This window comes from Chelmon rostratus, chromosome 2, assembly GCF_017976325.1.
Source record: "Chelmon rostratus isolate fCheRos1 chromosome 2, fCheRos1.pri, whole genome shotgun sequence".
NCBI lineage: Eukaryota > Metazoa > Chordata > Actinopteri > Chaetodontiformes > Chaetodontidae > Chelmon > Chelmon rostratus.
In genome coordinates, this window is record NC_055659.1 from 22,943,771 (window position 1) to 22,957,768 (window position 13,998).

The window sequence follows — 13,998 nt, forward strand, 5'->3', positions numbered from 1 at the left end:
CGCAGCCTCTAGGGACATAAAAGCTCCTGCTTCTTCTGTCTTTTATTTCGACACTGATTCAATCGTTTTGTTTTATCAATGAATCGTGCTGAAAAGACAGAAACCCACCATCATTACACCACTCTTGTTGCATAAAGAAACCTTTCTTCTCCTTAACAGCCTAATCTTTCTTGGCCAGTTACAGGTACCTTTGATTTGATTACAACTCTCTTCTGAGTCCCGTTCTCGCTACTCCTCTCACGGTCACTTCTCCTCTCATCTATTCATGTCCTCCACCTCCACCAGTCCCCTTGGAGCCTGTTGGCTTGACTCCTCGATAGCCCATTGTCCATGAGGTACAAAGCTAACCAATCAAGCTGCAACGTGGGTGAGTCGAGGACTGCTTTGAGGAGAACCTCCAGTTCTGGGTTTAAGCGAACGTGTGACGAATGTTTCAGCTCAGTCCTCAGCATGAGGTCCGTGCTGTAAACAACCCCCCAGAAGAATTTATGACATCAACCGCAAACTGTGTTACAATCTCACATATTTTCTGTTGCTCATTTCTCACTTTTGCCAGCCTCAAATTTGTCCCCGTAAACCCTGTTCGCCCCTCCATCTGCTGCATTTGCATAACCCACTCCCTCCATCCTGCTGCCGCTCTCCATTTATCTCTCGTCCGACTGTTTCCTGTCTGGAAATTAATCGAATAAGCTCAGTTTCTCTCCATCTTGCCGTTCCGCTCGCGACCCACTGCCTCTTTTCTCCTCTCTCGTTTAAAAACATTCAAGGCGCAAAGAAAAAGCACCGAGCTGTTTCTGTAATTTGTCTCCAGCCCTGGCAATATGCCCTCCCGCCCTGAATGGGCTGAGATAGGAACAAGAGCAGGTACAATCAGAACGAGAAATTCAGGAGAGAGAAAGAGGAGCAGAGAGGGAAAGAAAGGGAGAAGGGATAAGAGAAGTGGGGGGGGGGGGTCTTTTTTTAAAAATGGCACATTATATCACCTCAGGCACGTCTGTCTCCCTTCTCGTACACAGTAGGAAGCAGTGAGGTGTGCTTGGTCTGTGCCTCAAGTCTACGCTGCAGAGACATTAGCTCTGATGAAGGCATTAGCTGTTTGTGCATGTATTACTGTGCTCCAGCAGCAGGACTACCATGCCTGCTCCTCTTGTCACTGCAGAAGTGCTGAGCATCAGTCACTGCAAAACTCTGTCTGTGATCCCACGCAGGGGAGAGGTGAGCTCAACGGGAAAGAGTTGAACCTAACTTCACCTTAGAAGAAGCTCTTGTGTTGGTATTTACTCGTGTCAGAGAGTTTAGACAGGATTGATCCACACAAAAATAGGCATGCTCAGTCTCGTGTAAACAGAGGCAGAGAGAACAGGCACTCAACTTAGAAACACAAGCCACAATCTTCTCCTGTCACTCAGTCTGTGTCCGCGTCAGACAGCGTCTTGCTTGTTTGACACATGCACATAAACACACACCAGAACTTTCCGATAAAGCACATCCAGTTATTTCTCTCTGCATCTTCTTGGCAGAGCAATTCCGGCTCGCTCTTCTCATCAGGAAAAAAAAAAACCCAAACTCTTCATCCATAAGAAGTGAGCCGGAAAGCAACGAGCGGCGGACAAATAGCTCCAATTTCTACCAGCACGCAGGTTGACAGGGAGTATCGCCTTCCTCGCATGCACATACACACACACACACACTTAATTAAACAGTATTTGTGAAGCATGCCAGGGTGATCTGTCAGCGCAAAGTAGCGAGAGCTCTCAGCACAACATGCAATGTGCACAAACTTTTCCTTAAAACCATTTCCACAAAAAAGGCACACCCGTATACCCAGTGGACGCTCTGCATCTCTCTCTCTCACACACACTCACACATACACACACGCCCACACACGTATCTATCATTTTAAAATGTGGGCATGCCAAAGGCAGAAATGCAAAGGCTGGGAAAGTTTCCAAATATCCCCAGAGAAGCAGTTTTGTCACCACTGTGGGTGTTCCAGTCACTTTGAAGGCAAGTGAAGAAACTGCTTTTTATAACACTACAGGCATACATAATAACCACTCAGAAAAGTAATGGCTTGTCCTGCACCTCAAATCTACCCAAACTACGCAATAATATTAACAACAGCTGATGGCTGTATTGTATGATTGACATTAGTGTGCTACTGACACAGCCTTGCAGCCACAAGCTTCATGAACAAGCTGTGAATGAACAAAAGTTAATAATTAAATCTTGGCTGAAGGATACCGACTGAATAGGATACTGTCAGAATGTGCTGGTTAGCAATATCCCACACTGTGCCAAGGAACCTTGAAGGCACCTTTTATGTTGCCGGGTTCCCATTTTGGCAACAGTTTATTGAGTGAATAGAGACCTTTAGACAAATAATAAAATCACAAATGATAATAAACCAACTAGAGTCCTTAAGCATCATTCTCTACTCACCGTCACCAGGAATGATGCGCAGTGTGACGGTGTTCCCGGCCTCCTTGATGAGGTTGACGATGTCAGAGTGGGACTTGTTGGTGATGGAGCATCCGTTCACAGCCAGGATGCGGTCGCCGACTTTCAGCTTCCCGCAGCGGTCTGCTGGGCTCCCCTCAATGATGCGTCCTATTTTGTGGGGCATGGCCACACATGCATTGCCAGCTATGATCACCATTGACATGTTGGATGGATGCGTGATTCAGTGTGCGTGTGTGTTTGGGGCGATGTTGGATCGCGTTTCGAGAGTGAAGGAAAAAGAAGGGAAAGGGGGAAAGGAGAAGAAAAAGAAGATCAGCAGGTTAAGCGTTAATTCACTGACAGCCAACAGCGAACCCAGCCAAAGTCATGAGAGAAGCTGATCAGAAAAACGACAGATCAAAATGAAGCACCGGCAGAGGGGCAAATTAAAATGTGCTCTGCAAAGAAGTTAAAGAATGTGTCCCACTGTAGTTCAGTGTTTTTCCTGTACATTTCCTTTTCAAATTAATCATTGGAAAACCTACTAACACATATCCAATGTGTTTGTCCTTGTCCACCCTCTCTGCCTCATCCTGCTGCTCCAGCACCAAATTTCTAAAATAGGCATTATTATTACATTTGCATGAGTGTCTCTCAGCAGCAAAAAGTTAATAATGAAAAAACTGTGTAGTGCCGTCTGCATCCCAAACACCTGCAGAAAGTTGGGAGACGACAAACATACATCAGAGCTGACATCTCGCCAACTACCCTGAGGTCTCTCTTCCATCCTCCCTCCCTCATCTCTCTCTGTCTGCAGTCTGACATCAGTCACTGCGGAGAAAAGAAGCGTGCGATCACTCCTTTCTTTCTCCATCTTCTTTTTTTCATTATTATTCATTTTCACTGTTTTATTCCACTACAAACTTGTCTAACCCTGACTTCTTTTTGTCTTCTTAACTGGATCTAGCTGTAAAATATTGAGTGGAAGGTGGATGACAGAGAGACAGAGAAAAAGAAAGGCCGAGGTGCCGTAGCTACAAAATAAAGTGCTTCTCCAAAAGCTAACAGTATGGGTGGACTGGTTTCTGACACAGTCACTGCTATGAAGAAATGACATATTACAAAGCGGCAACTGAGTCTGAAACTTTTGGCTGATGGATTTCTATTAGATTTTACATATCAGGTCAGTACGAATAAAGCTTATCTGCTGGCCCGTGCTTTACCCGGGCCTGTGAAAAGGAGCTTTGCCACTTTGTAATTCAACCTGGAAAGCTGAGCCTTTTCAGTCCACCCACACTGACAGAGATAAGAGCATAGAGAAGACTGGAATGCCACAGTGGCGTAGGCAGGAAGCCATGGCAGTAGGGCAAAGAGTGTGTTGCATAGAGAGGTCACAACTAGTTTCCAAAAAGCAAAGTAGAGTCCATTTGTTCATCTTTATCAGTGCAGATGTGTGAGATCAAACAGGTATCACTGAAATGTGAAAAATTATATACTGCAGTATTTACAATCAGCTAAGTGACGCAAAATTACCTAAAAAGATAGACAAGCTGATTTTGAGTTAGTGCATCTCTTGGATCTTAATTTTGCTAAATAAATATAATTCACACCAATCATTTCCCCTATTTGTCCTGCGTGTAGCTCACTGATTCTCATTAAGTTGTCATTAGGCTTTTAGTGCCAACCTGCTCGGCAGAAGCCATTTAAGTTCAGCTGAATAATACAAATGCCTTATGTAAGACCCACTTTACTTGTGATCAATTATGAAAGCCTTGTGTGAGTGGAGCAGCAGCTGCAGGCGAAGAAAGGGTTTCAGTGTCTTGGTTTGACAGGCTCAGACAAAAATGAGAAAGAAGAACCACTTCTTTGAAGAGCGTTGGTATTGATCTGGTGGGACTGTAAATAGCCAGAATTTGCGCTGGCTGTCAGGCTATTTAGTGTTCAGTGGTTTTTTTGGATGATACAAAGGCAGCCCATGAAGACGATAGGAAGATAAAAGGCCGAGTGGAAGAGATTTCTGCAATATTTGCATGCGGAATAAACAGCAGTGTGCCTGAAGATATATTGTAACTTTCCAAACTCCAAAGTGTGATATCTCTTACCGAAGGTGGTGCCAGCTTCAGGCCGCGACACCGAAGAGACGATGACGAAACCAAAGCCTTCGTTCTCTCCACGGCGGATCTCTACATCGTACGGCTGCAAGGTAGATGAGACGGTGGAGGTGGCGTTGGGGGGCTGAGAGGAGGTGGTGGCAGCTGCCGCAGCGACCACAGCATTGCCACTGCCCCCCGCCCCTCCACCCCCTCCCCCGCTGCCAATGCCAGACGTGGAGCCACTGCCAGAGCTGACAGTATTGAGGGAGTTCTGGCTGCCCTGCGGGGTGCGCTTCCCAATCTCCTCCGTCAGGCTGGGCGCCTGGGTGCTGCTGTGGTGGGAGGACGCTGGTGATGGAGGCACGTCTCCTTCCGCTTTAACTAAAGATGGCAGAAGAAGATATGATGAGAGAGATTCAGACATACAGTCAAAGGTGGGAGAGGAAAAGTGTGGAGAACGGCGGGAAAGAGATTTATGGAAGGAATAAAGAGGAAATAATTGTGGACAAGGAAGTGAGAAAAGGAAAGATTCAGGAGCTGAAAGAAGAAGATCAAGAGGAGAGTGAAGACAAACAGATAAAAATTAGGCCAGCCAACGTTACATAAGAAGTTCAGGAGATAACAGAAAAATAAAGAAAAATAGAAAAAGCAGAGACTGCTGAATAATAAGGCAAGATAACATTAAAACAAAGCTGTCAAGATGGGACAACACCGCAAAATGTTACATCACCTGTGCAATCTGAAAATAAAAAAACATTATAAATAAACACAGAGATTTTTCTCTCCTAATACAGCTAGTTTATGTTGATGTGATAAAAGACGAGCCAGCAAGACAGCTGGGGGAGAAGAGCCTCTCAGCAATCTCTTCCCTGATCTGTTTTGAACAAAAGATGAACTAAAGACGTGGCCCGCCTGTTGTATCTGGACATTTCATTTCCTGTACAGATGCTCAAAGAAGGCGCCTCATATTCTCGACGCTCTGAGGCAGACGAGGAGCAGCAATGCACTAACGTCTGGCCGCTGTCACCGGGCTGAAGGTTGACCACCCTCTCCATCATATTTATGGGCCTTTCTTTATCGCTGGCTGAGGAGCAACGTGGAGCAGAGCAGAGCGGTGAAATGGCAGTGGTGGGCGGGGGGCGTTTGCTCGCGGTAGCAGCTTCCTATCGTTACACACCCAGACTATTATAGAGGAAGGCAACCCCTGCACATAGTGAGCAGGTCCCCGGGCCCCTGATGGAACAGCGATGAAAATAAATGGGACCCTCGACGATGTAAAGTACTGAGTGCTTTTCAGCAACTGAATGCTGTTGTACTGTAGCAGCAGAGGCTGTAATGAAATAATTGAATCAGAGGCAAATGAAGAAATATGATTTTGTTCACAAAATGGATTCATTACATAATAAGAACAATTAGATGTAAAGACTTGAAAGTTATCATCCTTAAGATTTTCATGAAATCAAGGCCCATTTTTGATTCTATCCATGGTTGGCATTTTCTGTGCAATAGCCATCAAATATATTTACTTTCAATTAATCACAGCCTTGTATACTAATTTCCACTGTTAGTGCTGGCATCCAGCATTCCCGCACTGAATTCAATCTTCCTTCACATGCACAAGGGATTCACTGGAAACGAGGCAAGAATGCAATCCAGTTTAATTTCATCTCATTGATATCAGCCTCACTGTTTACTGTTCACTCTCTTCACACGGCGTCAAAGCTACTGCTAAAGTGACTGCTGGAGCAACTGGAATATCCCACTGTTGCTATCTCACGTCTACTGTGAGGAAGCCACAGGACCCACGATGCATTTTTCACAACAGTCGTGACAGTTCATTAAAAATGCAGCTAAAAAATGAGATAATGGTAATTTGCTGGATTTTTTGATAGCGGATCCATTTCAGATATGCAGGGAGTAACGGAACAAGAAGGAGCAGTCACTGTGAGCTGTTTGTTGAAGAGCTGTGCTGGACGCCAGGCTGCACACCTCCAACTTCTAAGCAACTGTCTCTAATGCATTTTGCCACAATTCATAAAAATCTGAACATGTTTTTGAACTTCAGCCAACAGAAATACATCAAACCCTATGGGAGTGGTTGACTGTGTATTTTTCTGGACCTGTCAGCAGTCTAGGCTGTTCCCTCTCTTTGTCCCTCTTGCTTCTTACCGGCATAGTTGGTTTTGCGTCGCACAGTGAGGTTGACGTGGCCCTGCTTGGCAGCCTGCTGCATCAGTTGCACCACCAGTTGGTGCGACTTGCCCACCACTGCCGTGCCATCCACACATATCAGTTCATCGCCAGACCGCAGACGTCCGTCCTCGTCTGCCGCTCCATACTTCACTATGTGGCCAATGTAGATCTGAAACACAAACAAAGTAGATGTGGGAGACTCGTGAGACTGTGTGCACAAATATAGGTCAAGCAGCAAGCCCTGGGGCTGAAAAAGCAAATGTGGAAGTGCCAAAACCGCGGATGGCCAATTGAGTCTGGCTCCGTGAGCCAATCCCCAAAGACCCCCATATTAAAATGCACAACTTTACAGCAGAAACAAATATGTTTACAGCCTGGCACAACAAAACAGTTTCAGTCAGTCTCTACAGCTAATTTCCCCATTCATCACAACTGTACAGATGTGAATTTTATATAATTCACTTCAATTACATTAAGTTTTAAAGTTATTCATAATTATGGGCATGGCCGCATTGAGTGACAACTAACCACGAGGTTTCACCAGCCAGGCTTCATTTGGCCGTAGCCACTGTCACTGACTTCTGAAAACTATGGTGACGTCATGGAGACAACATCTATGTTTTATACAGTGTATGTCATGAACAGATACTGGCAAAAGCTATGTGCTATAGATTTATAGAATGTGTACAAGGAAAGAGTTCAAGCCATGCAAGATATTTTAATCAGGATATACTGAGGTATGCATACATACGTCAAATAAGAATTCAAAGATGTCCCAACTTTTGCAGCAGGCCTAAAAGTTGGAATGCAGTATCGGTCTGCTACAATTTAAACCTCACTAGTACATCTTTACTCTTCTTTCCAGCCTGCTACAGTAGCCATCCGAGCCAAGCGCTGAAGTAAATCATTATTTTTTCCCTTCAAAAAACGCAGTGCAGGCCAGTGAACAAGAACAAACAACGTTGCCTTTAAAAAAGGGAAGAAAAGAAGTAGTGTGTGTGTGAGATGCGTGGGGGGGTTGACATTGGCCAGATCAAAGAGAAACTGTGTTGCAGAAATCACTGATGTGTCTGAGTCCAACACAGAAGCTCGGAACTACGCACAGAAGGAAGATAAATAGAAAAACAGATATGGTGAAAAACCTCAGTCTGCTGTTCAGATGAGTGCTGGGAATATAGCATCCATTTCATCATTCTGCTTACTACATCTTGTCAGTTGAAGTTTATACATTTCACACAAATATGTCGTGAAAATTGAGGACATTGAAAAGAAAACTAGAAAAAATCTGCCGTGAGACAGAGCTATGAGTGTGAAGGAGACTCACCGGCTCTCCTGGCTCATTGCCTCCGAGGATCCTGAAGCCGAACCCTGTGTCCTTCCTCCACAGGAAAATGTCCTGCTCCTGGAAGTCCGGAACTGTAAAATCGACAAACCAGAGTTAACACTTCTACATTAATACCAACAGCCAACAGCTTCCTCGACCTACACCAGTACAAGAAGAGTTCAGCACTAGCATGCTAGTAAGCCATTTAATGTATCTCTCTTAATATCTCCCTATTCAGTCAAAATGTCATGCTCTTGCTTTGCCATAAAGCGGTATAGCCACAGTGGATGCACCTTTTGTTCTCAGGAAATCAAGCCATCCGGCTGCTTATGTCAACATGCAAATAACCATCCTGCCAACTGTTCCAAGCTCTGTCACTAAGACAGCACTTTGCACAAACAATGCTTCTGGAGGCTTTGGGAGAAGAACAAAAAAACTGATCCGTCAAAAGATTACAAGGATCTATTTTAGGTGAGATAAAGCATAGGTATAGAGCTTAAATAAGCTATCAAAAGCTAGACAGGCTGCCAAAAAAATTCAGCGCACACTCATTCATTGGTCCCATAATTAGAAATGATCAAGCTGAAATTTGACTCTGATGTCTGAAATAGCATGTTTTCTTCATTGCTCCCACAGACTGGACAATACTATTCGAATGGACTCCACTGTTTCTTTTATGAAGTGATGTGTGACACGCAACTCTTCCATATGTTGGAGAGCACTTCCCACCTGACAGAGGTGCTAACACATGCTGGAAAAGGCCATATATTATTGAGCACAGGATGGTTAGTTCACACAGTCTACTCCCATCCACAAGAAAGAAAGAAGAGGCATTGCACTGTAGCAAATGACAGCTCAGGGTTTGTGTGGCAGTGGAGATTGGGGGGGGGGGCTCAGGGGGGCTACAGAGACCCAGGGGACAAACACGGCGAGTGTGCATGTGTGTGGCCTCATCCTGGTGGACACATGAGCTTCTTTGCTTTAAGTATTTGTATATTTATTCACACATGCATGTATGTGCATGCATTTGAATGGTCTCAGCTGTGCTGTACGGGTTTGACAAACATGCACCTCTGAGCAAACTCCCGGGGAGATTTCCTTTTGCTCCAACACAGGCCACTGCTGCCAAGGCCACTAAAGCCACTAAGAGGCGGCAGGGTGGCAGAAGGCATAAACAGCCTGCTCCCAATCTGTTCCTTCAGTCAACAGCTAAAATCCCTGCGGAATGCAGCTATCTCTCCCAATCTATCACAATGCAACCGTGGAGGAACTGGGAGAGGACGAGTCAAAGGCTAACTGTCGCAATCTGCACTTTCACTCAGGGCGGTCAACTGCACAGCTACGCCCTGCTCCTGTCGATTAATAGATCCATGAGTGATCCCCACAGTAAGGCAGCTGGGCGTGAATCGATGAATATTTTAGAAAGATGGACGGACATATGCAGTGCTCCAAGTCAGGACCGCAAATAACCAGCAGGGACAGTTCAAACAATGAGGAAATTAAACTGGGAACATGCTAAAACCAGACAATCATCGGAATGAAGTCCAATAAAGCATGAGCGACTTCCCCATCCCTCTGGCCTCGGCTTTATAGAGCAGGTTAATGCTGTGTGAGGTTTTTTGGAGGGATTTTTCTGCAAATGGAAATCGTTCACCACATGGTGTGTTTAAAGACCTTGATCTCAGCAGAACTTTTCATTACAGCAAACGTTGCGTAGAGAAATGCCTCTGCCGCAGCGAGCCAAGGCCTGAGCCCTATGGGGTGTACGCGGTAGGATTTTAGGAAGAGAGCTCAATGCAGCATGAGGAAGTGGAGGATTTACACCTGCTGGTGCAGGTCAGCTGTCCTCCCTGTCATTCTCTGTGTGTTCCCCTCTACTTTTCAGTGACTCAGAATCCCTTGATCTCCTCACGCTCGACCTTTCTCTTATCCTAACATTTTCCTTTCACGTCCCATTTATGCTTCTGTCGCGTCCCTCTTCATTATCCTTTTGGCTCTCTTTGCATGTCCTCCCATTTGCACTGAGCAAACTCAGGCAATTTAGAAAACCCCTGCTGAGACTGCTTCTAAGGACAGGTATGTAGACATAATCTCCTCCTCAGCCTCCACCTTCCATCTCTATTCTTTATTTCCTTTGCAAATCAAACACTATTGTCTTTTCGGCCCTTCCCAGCAGCCGGCCAACAGGCGTCTGCACTACTAGCCCACGCTCAGCCCTTTTTTTTAACATTCTTCTTCACAGGCATCTAAATAATGAAAATCTTTGACAAGTGGCGCCTGGGAAAGTGATTAGATGTTAAGGTTTCCTTACTGACTGCTGTTTCTTTTCAACTTGACACTGGATCTGAGGGTTATTCTTTTTAATTGGAGTTATCCCTTTGCTTTGGCAAGGCTAGACACGGAGGTGGGGGGACATGCAATCCACTGACATCCACTCCACTATTGCTGCTAATTATACGCCCATGCGTCTCTTCAGGGACGTCTAGTGTAAAAGTGTGTCAATGGTGCCAGTGCCGACAATCGGACCAAAGCGGGATCTAGTAGCTTTTAAAATACTGGACATGTGGGAGGCTACTGCCTCTAATGCTAGTGGGAAATGTCAATGAAATCAATGCTAACTTTGTAGCTTTGGGAAACTGCTTTAAAGGAATAATTCAGCATTTTGGGAGATACATTTATTCACTTTCGTGCAGAGAGTTAGATGAGAAGATTGACAACACTCTCCTGTGTTTAACATAAATGGCCCTGTTTTTTTTTTTTTTTTACCAAGAACGGCTAATGGTTTTTGTGGAAACTGTTTTAGAGAGGTGTTGATTCAACTGTATGCTCATTTTGGAGACTGTAGTTTGTGGTACTGTTGAAATATATTGCATTATACCATGCTTCTCATTTTTTGTCCACCTCATCTATATCAATAAGTGTAGGATTAAAAAACAGGACCTTGTCTCTGTATTATACAGTATAGTTCAATAGCACAAACTACCAGTACATCCTCTAAAATGATTATAAAGTTGAATAAACACCTCTCTATAACAGCTTCAACAAAAACATTTTAACTCTCACAAAGGTAAGATTTATTGCAGAACTGCTATAATAGACTGCATTTGTTATTGTAAGGTCCATCTAATAAACTGGCAACTAAGCGTATATTAGAGAGAAGCCCAAATGTAACACCCCAGGCACCAAACTGACACCACATCCCACCCTCAACCAAACAAGAGCAAAAAAGGGTTGGGCCTTTGTTGCTTTTGTTTAAGAGTATAAACCAGTTACTTACATGCACAAGCCTTATCTCTTATCCCAAGTCTTGCTCCAAAACATGCAGTACCATTTAAACACACCAAGGGTCTCCACTGAGCAAACTGCCCCATGCAGCCCTCATCCAACCGCCACCAAAAATTAATATACTTACGCCTACTTTCATACATGCTCCTGGACTGGGCCCAGATCTTAAAGGGGTCCGGTTTTCTCTGGATGGTCCCGTCTGCTGGGGAGTCTTGGGGCGGCAGGCTTGGCAGGGGCTGAGAGGGGGGAGGGGGAGCGACGCTCTCGCTGAGAGGGGGTGCCAGGGAAGGGTGCACGGGCGAGTCTGTGTGGATGCTCCGGTGGCTGGAAACGCTATGCTGGGAGCTGTTCTGACTGTCCTTTCTTGACAACTGCTGTTGGAGAAGCAGATCAATATCACTTGACAACTGAAAGTCAGCTGTGACAGTACACCTGTGAAAATGGAGGCTGAACTGAGAGCTGACAGGCAGGAAGAGATGAGAGAAAAAAAAAGTTATTGCATGCTCAGCAGTGGAAAGACAAGATGAATCGGGGTTGTGGTTTGTGAGAGGAGAAATGACATTTGAACGCAGAAGAATTTTGTTTAAAAAGATTAAAGATTGCTGCTCCTTGGGGTAAAAGGAAGCAGAATATAAGAGTGTATTATGTCAACCATTGTCGTGTTGCTACCTCAGCGAAGAATAATCGAGCTGTTTTATGTAGAGAATTATTTTAGAATACAAAGGAAAAAAGGCCTCAATGGTTTCTCGTGATTAAGTCATTCAGCAGTGGGAGAAAAAACTGTAGATCAACTTACGAGGGTACATTTCCTATTCCTTTTGTTTAACAGAGTGGAATGTATTAAGAAGGAACTGCATCCCCTGCTGCATACGGAGAGATATTCACAGTGAATAAAGCATTTGTGGGGTTTGAAACGAACGAAGGGTTTTACTGGTGAAGCCAGAAATGTAAAACTCCTCATAAATTGCCACTGGCCCCTCAATAACATGGGCACTTAAGCAGCTGCTCAAGGATTTGAAGGTAGTGCTTGAGTAGGGTAGAGCACATACAATCCCGAGCTCAAGCACAAGTACACTGCAGTACAAGTAAGAATCCATCCCGTGACCCTTGTTACACTATTTTAACAGATCTATCTTCATCATTACTCTTCCGATTTCAAACAGAAACCACAGACAGGAAAGGGTTACAGACCCAGCATGGGAAAGGGAGGAAGATATTTTAAGACAGTAAGAGAAAATGACAGCAGTTCAGTCTCCTAACATCACGTGACGTGCAGTACTTTCGATGTGGTGGACGAAAATACACCAAGAAGGGGCGGGGGCAAGCAGCTTATCTGTTCTCAAATATCAAAGTGTTTGGCCTTCAAAGTGCAGTCATGTCTTCAATATATTCGAACTCATTACTCCCTGAATCAGCCTCCAACACCTCTGAAATTCATGTTTATATTCATCAACCTTGTTAGACATAAAAGAAGCTTGATGCTTTAGCAAATATTAAGTCAGAGCTGTGGATCCAGTTGGAACGTTTACTCCACCAGTGTTATGAGTGCAGCCTCACCGGGTTGTTTGGTGAAGTAAAAATCAATGGATTCCTACAATTAGTCACAAAGGCAGGCCGAGTTTGGTGTTAAAGTCAGACCTGATGACTGATGCTTCCCCCTTACCGCAAAATGATTTTTTTGGTCACATTCATTCCATCAAACAAAATGGCGCCTTATTGGCCAATGAGGCAGCATTTTTCCTTGTTCCTCTCTCAGTTTGATGCACACAAACTCCAACTCCTATTCCCCTTTCAAATGAAAACAAATCTCTTGTTCTTGATGGATCTATTAGATTTGACCTTCTGCAGTCATTGTGTTTTCCCTCTGTGCTCCGGGACTGGTCTAATACATTGGTTTCTCCTGCTCCAATAACTTATTAAGGAGACAGAGGATGGGAGGGAGGGAGGGAGGAAGGGGGGGGTCCAGAGCAATGAAAACAAAACATTGCTGCTTCCTCAGACTCAGCTCTGTCCTGCTTTGCCACTGGAAGGCCACACTTGGGTTCAGTTCCTTTATTCATCACAGCAAAGCAGTCAACTTTAGTGTTTTGTTGCACATAAAGAGCCTATTACAACCAAGCATTATGTTGAAGCATGATGCATTAACATTATTATCAGTCTCAACTTATCACCTCTATTATCTGCTGTAAGAATGCTGTACCATCACCATTATCATCAAACACATTACATATCCAGCACCACTACCATCACACCTCAAAACCTTCACCCCATCTAAATGACATCACATACCCTCCTAGTGTAATCTCTGTATGGAGGAGCCAGCGCAAAATCATCCTGCAAAACAAAAAATTAACAAACACATGTTCAGTCAGACAACGAGGTCCCTCCATTTGTGCAGCATATATCAGAGGATGAGGCCGTTTCTCAGCTGTGATCATACATTCAACTCTCACTCTGCAAGCTTAGTACCCAGCGCGACACGATCATCAGCGCGTTAGCAACCCAGCTCACGCTGTGCATCAAAGCCCCTCGTCCCAGCCCCCGCCAGAGTGGAGGGGGCACTGATGTGAAGCTACAGGGAGCCACCCCCGCACAGCACAGCATCCCGTGTCTACAAACAAACCCACAACACCGGCACAAGTTCCCCCTAACAGAGGAGAG

The 13,998-nt window shown here is 44.8% G+C and overlaps 1 protein-coding gene across 6 annotated transcripts in view; it reads right to left on the minus strand.

Moving 5' to 3' along the window:
• magi1b (membrane associated guanylate kinase, WW and PDZ domain containing 1b) overlaps window positions 1-13,998 on the minus strand; it is a 131,007-nt gene that overhangs the window by 8,976 nt on the left and 108,033 nt on the right. For 2 of the 6 annotated variants that reach the window (XM_041944160.1, XM_041944135.1), the window contains exons 14-19: window positions 13,627-13,671; window positions 11,465-11,711; window positions 8,053-8,144; window positions 6,705-6,897; window positions 4,545-4,916; window positions 2,443-2,610 (exon numbers count right to left, since the gene is read on the minus strand). In XM_041944160.1, coding sequence (XP_041800094.1) covers window positions 2,443-2,610; window positions 4,545-4,916; window positions 6,705-6,897; window positions 8,053-8,144; window positions 11,465-11,711; window positions 13,627-13,671 — 1,117 coding nt within the window. The remainder of the gene's footprint in view (window positions 1-2,442; window positions 2,611-4,544; window positions 4,917-6,704; window positions 6,898-8,052; window positions 8,145-11,464; window positions 11,712-13,626; window positions 13,672-13,998) is intronic. The other 4 variants (XM_041944176.1, XM_041944168.1, XM_041944144.1 and 1 more) reach the window with 3 other exon arrangements.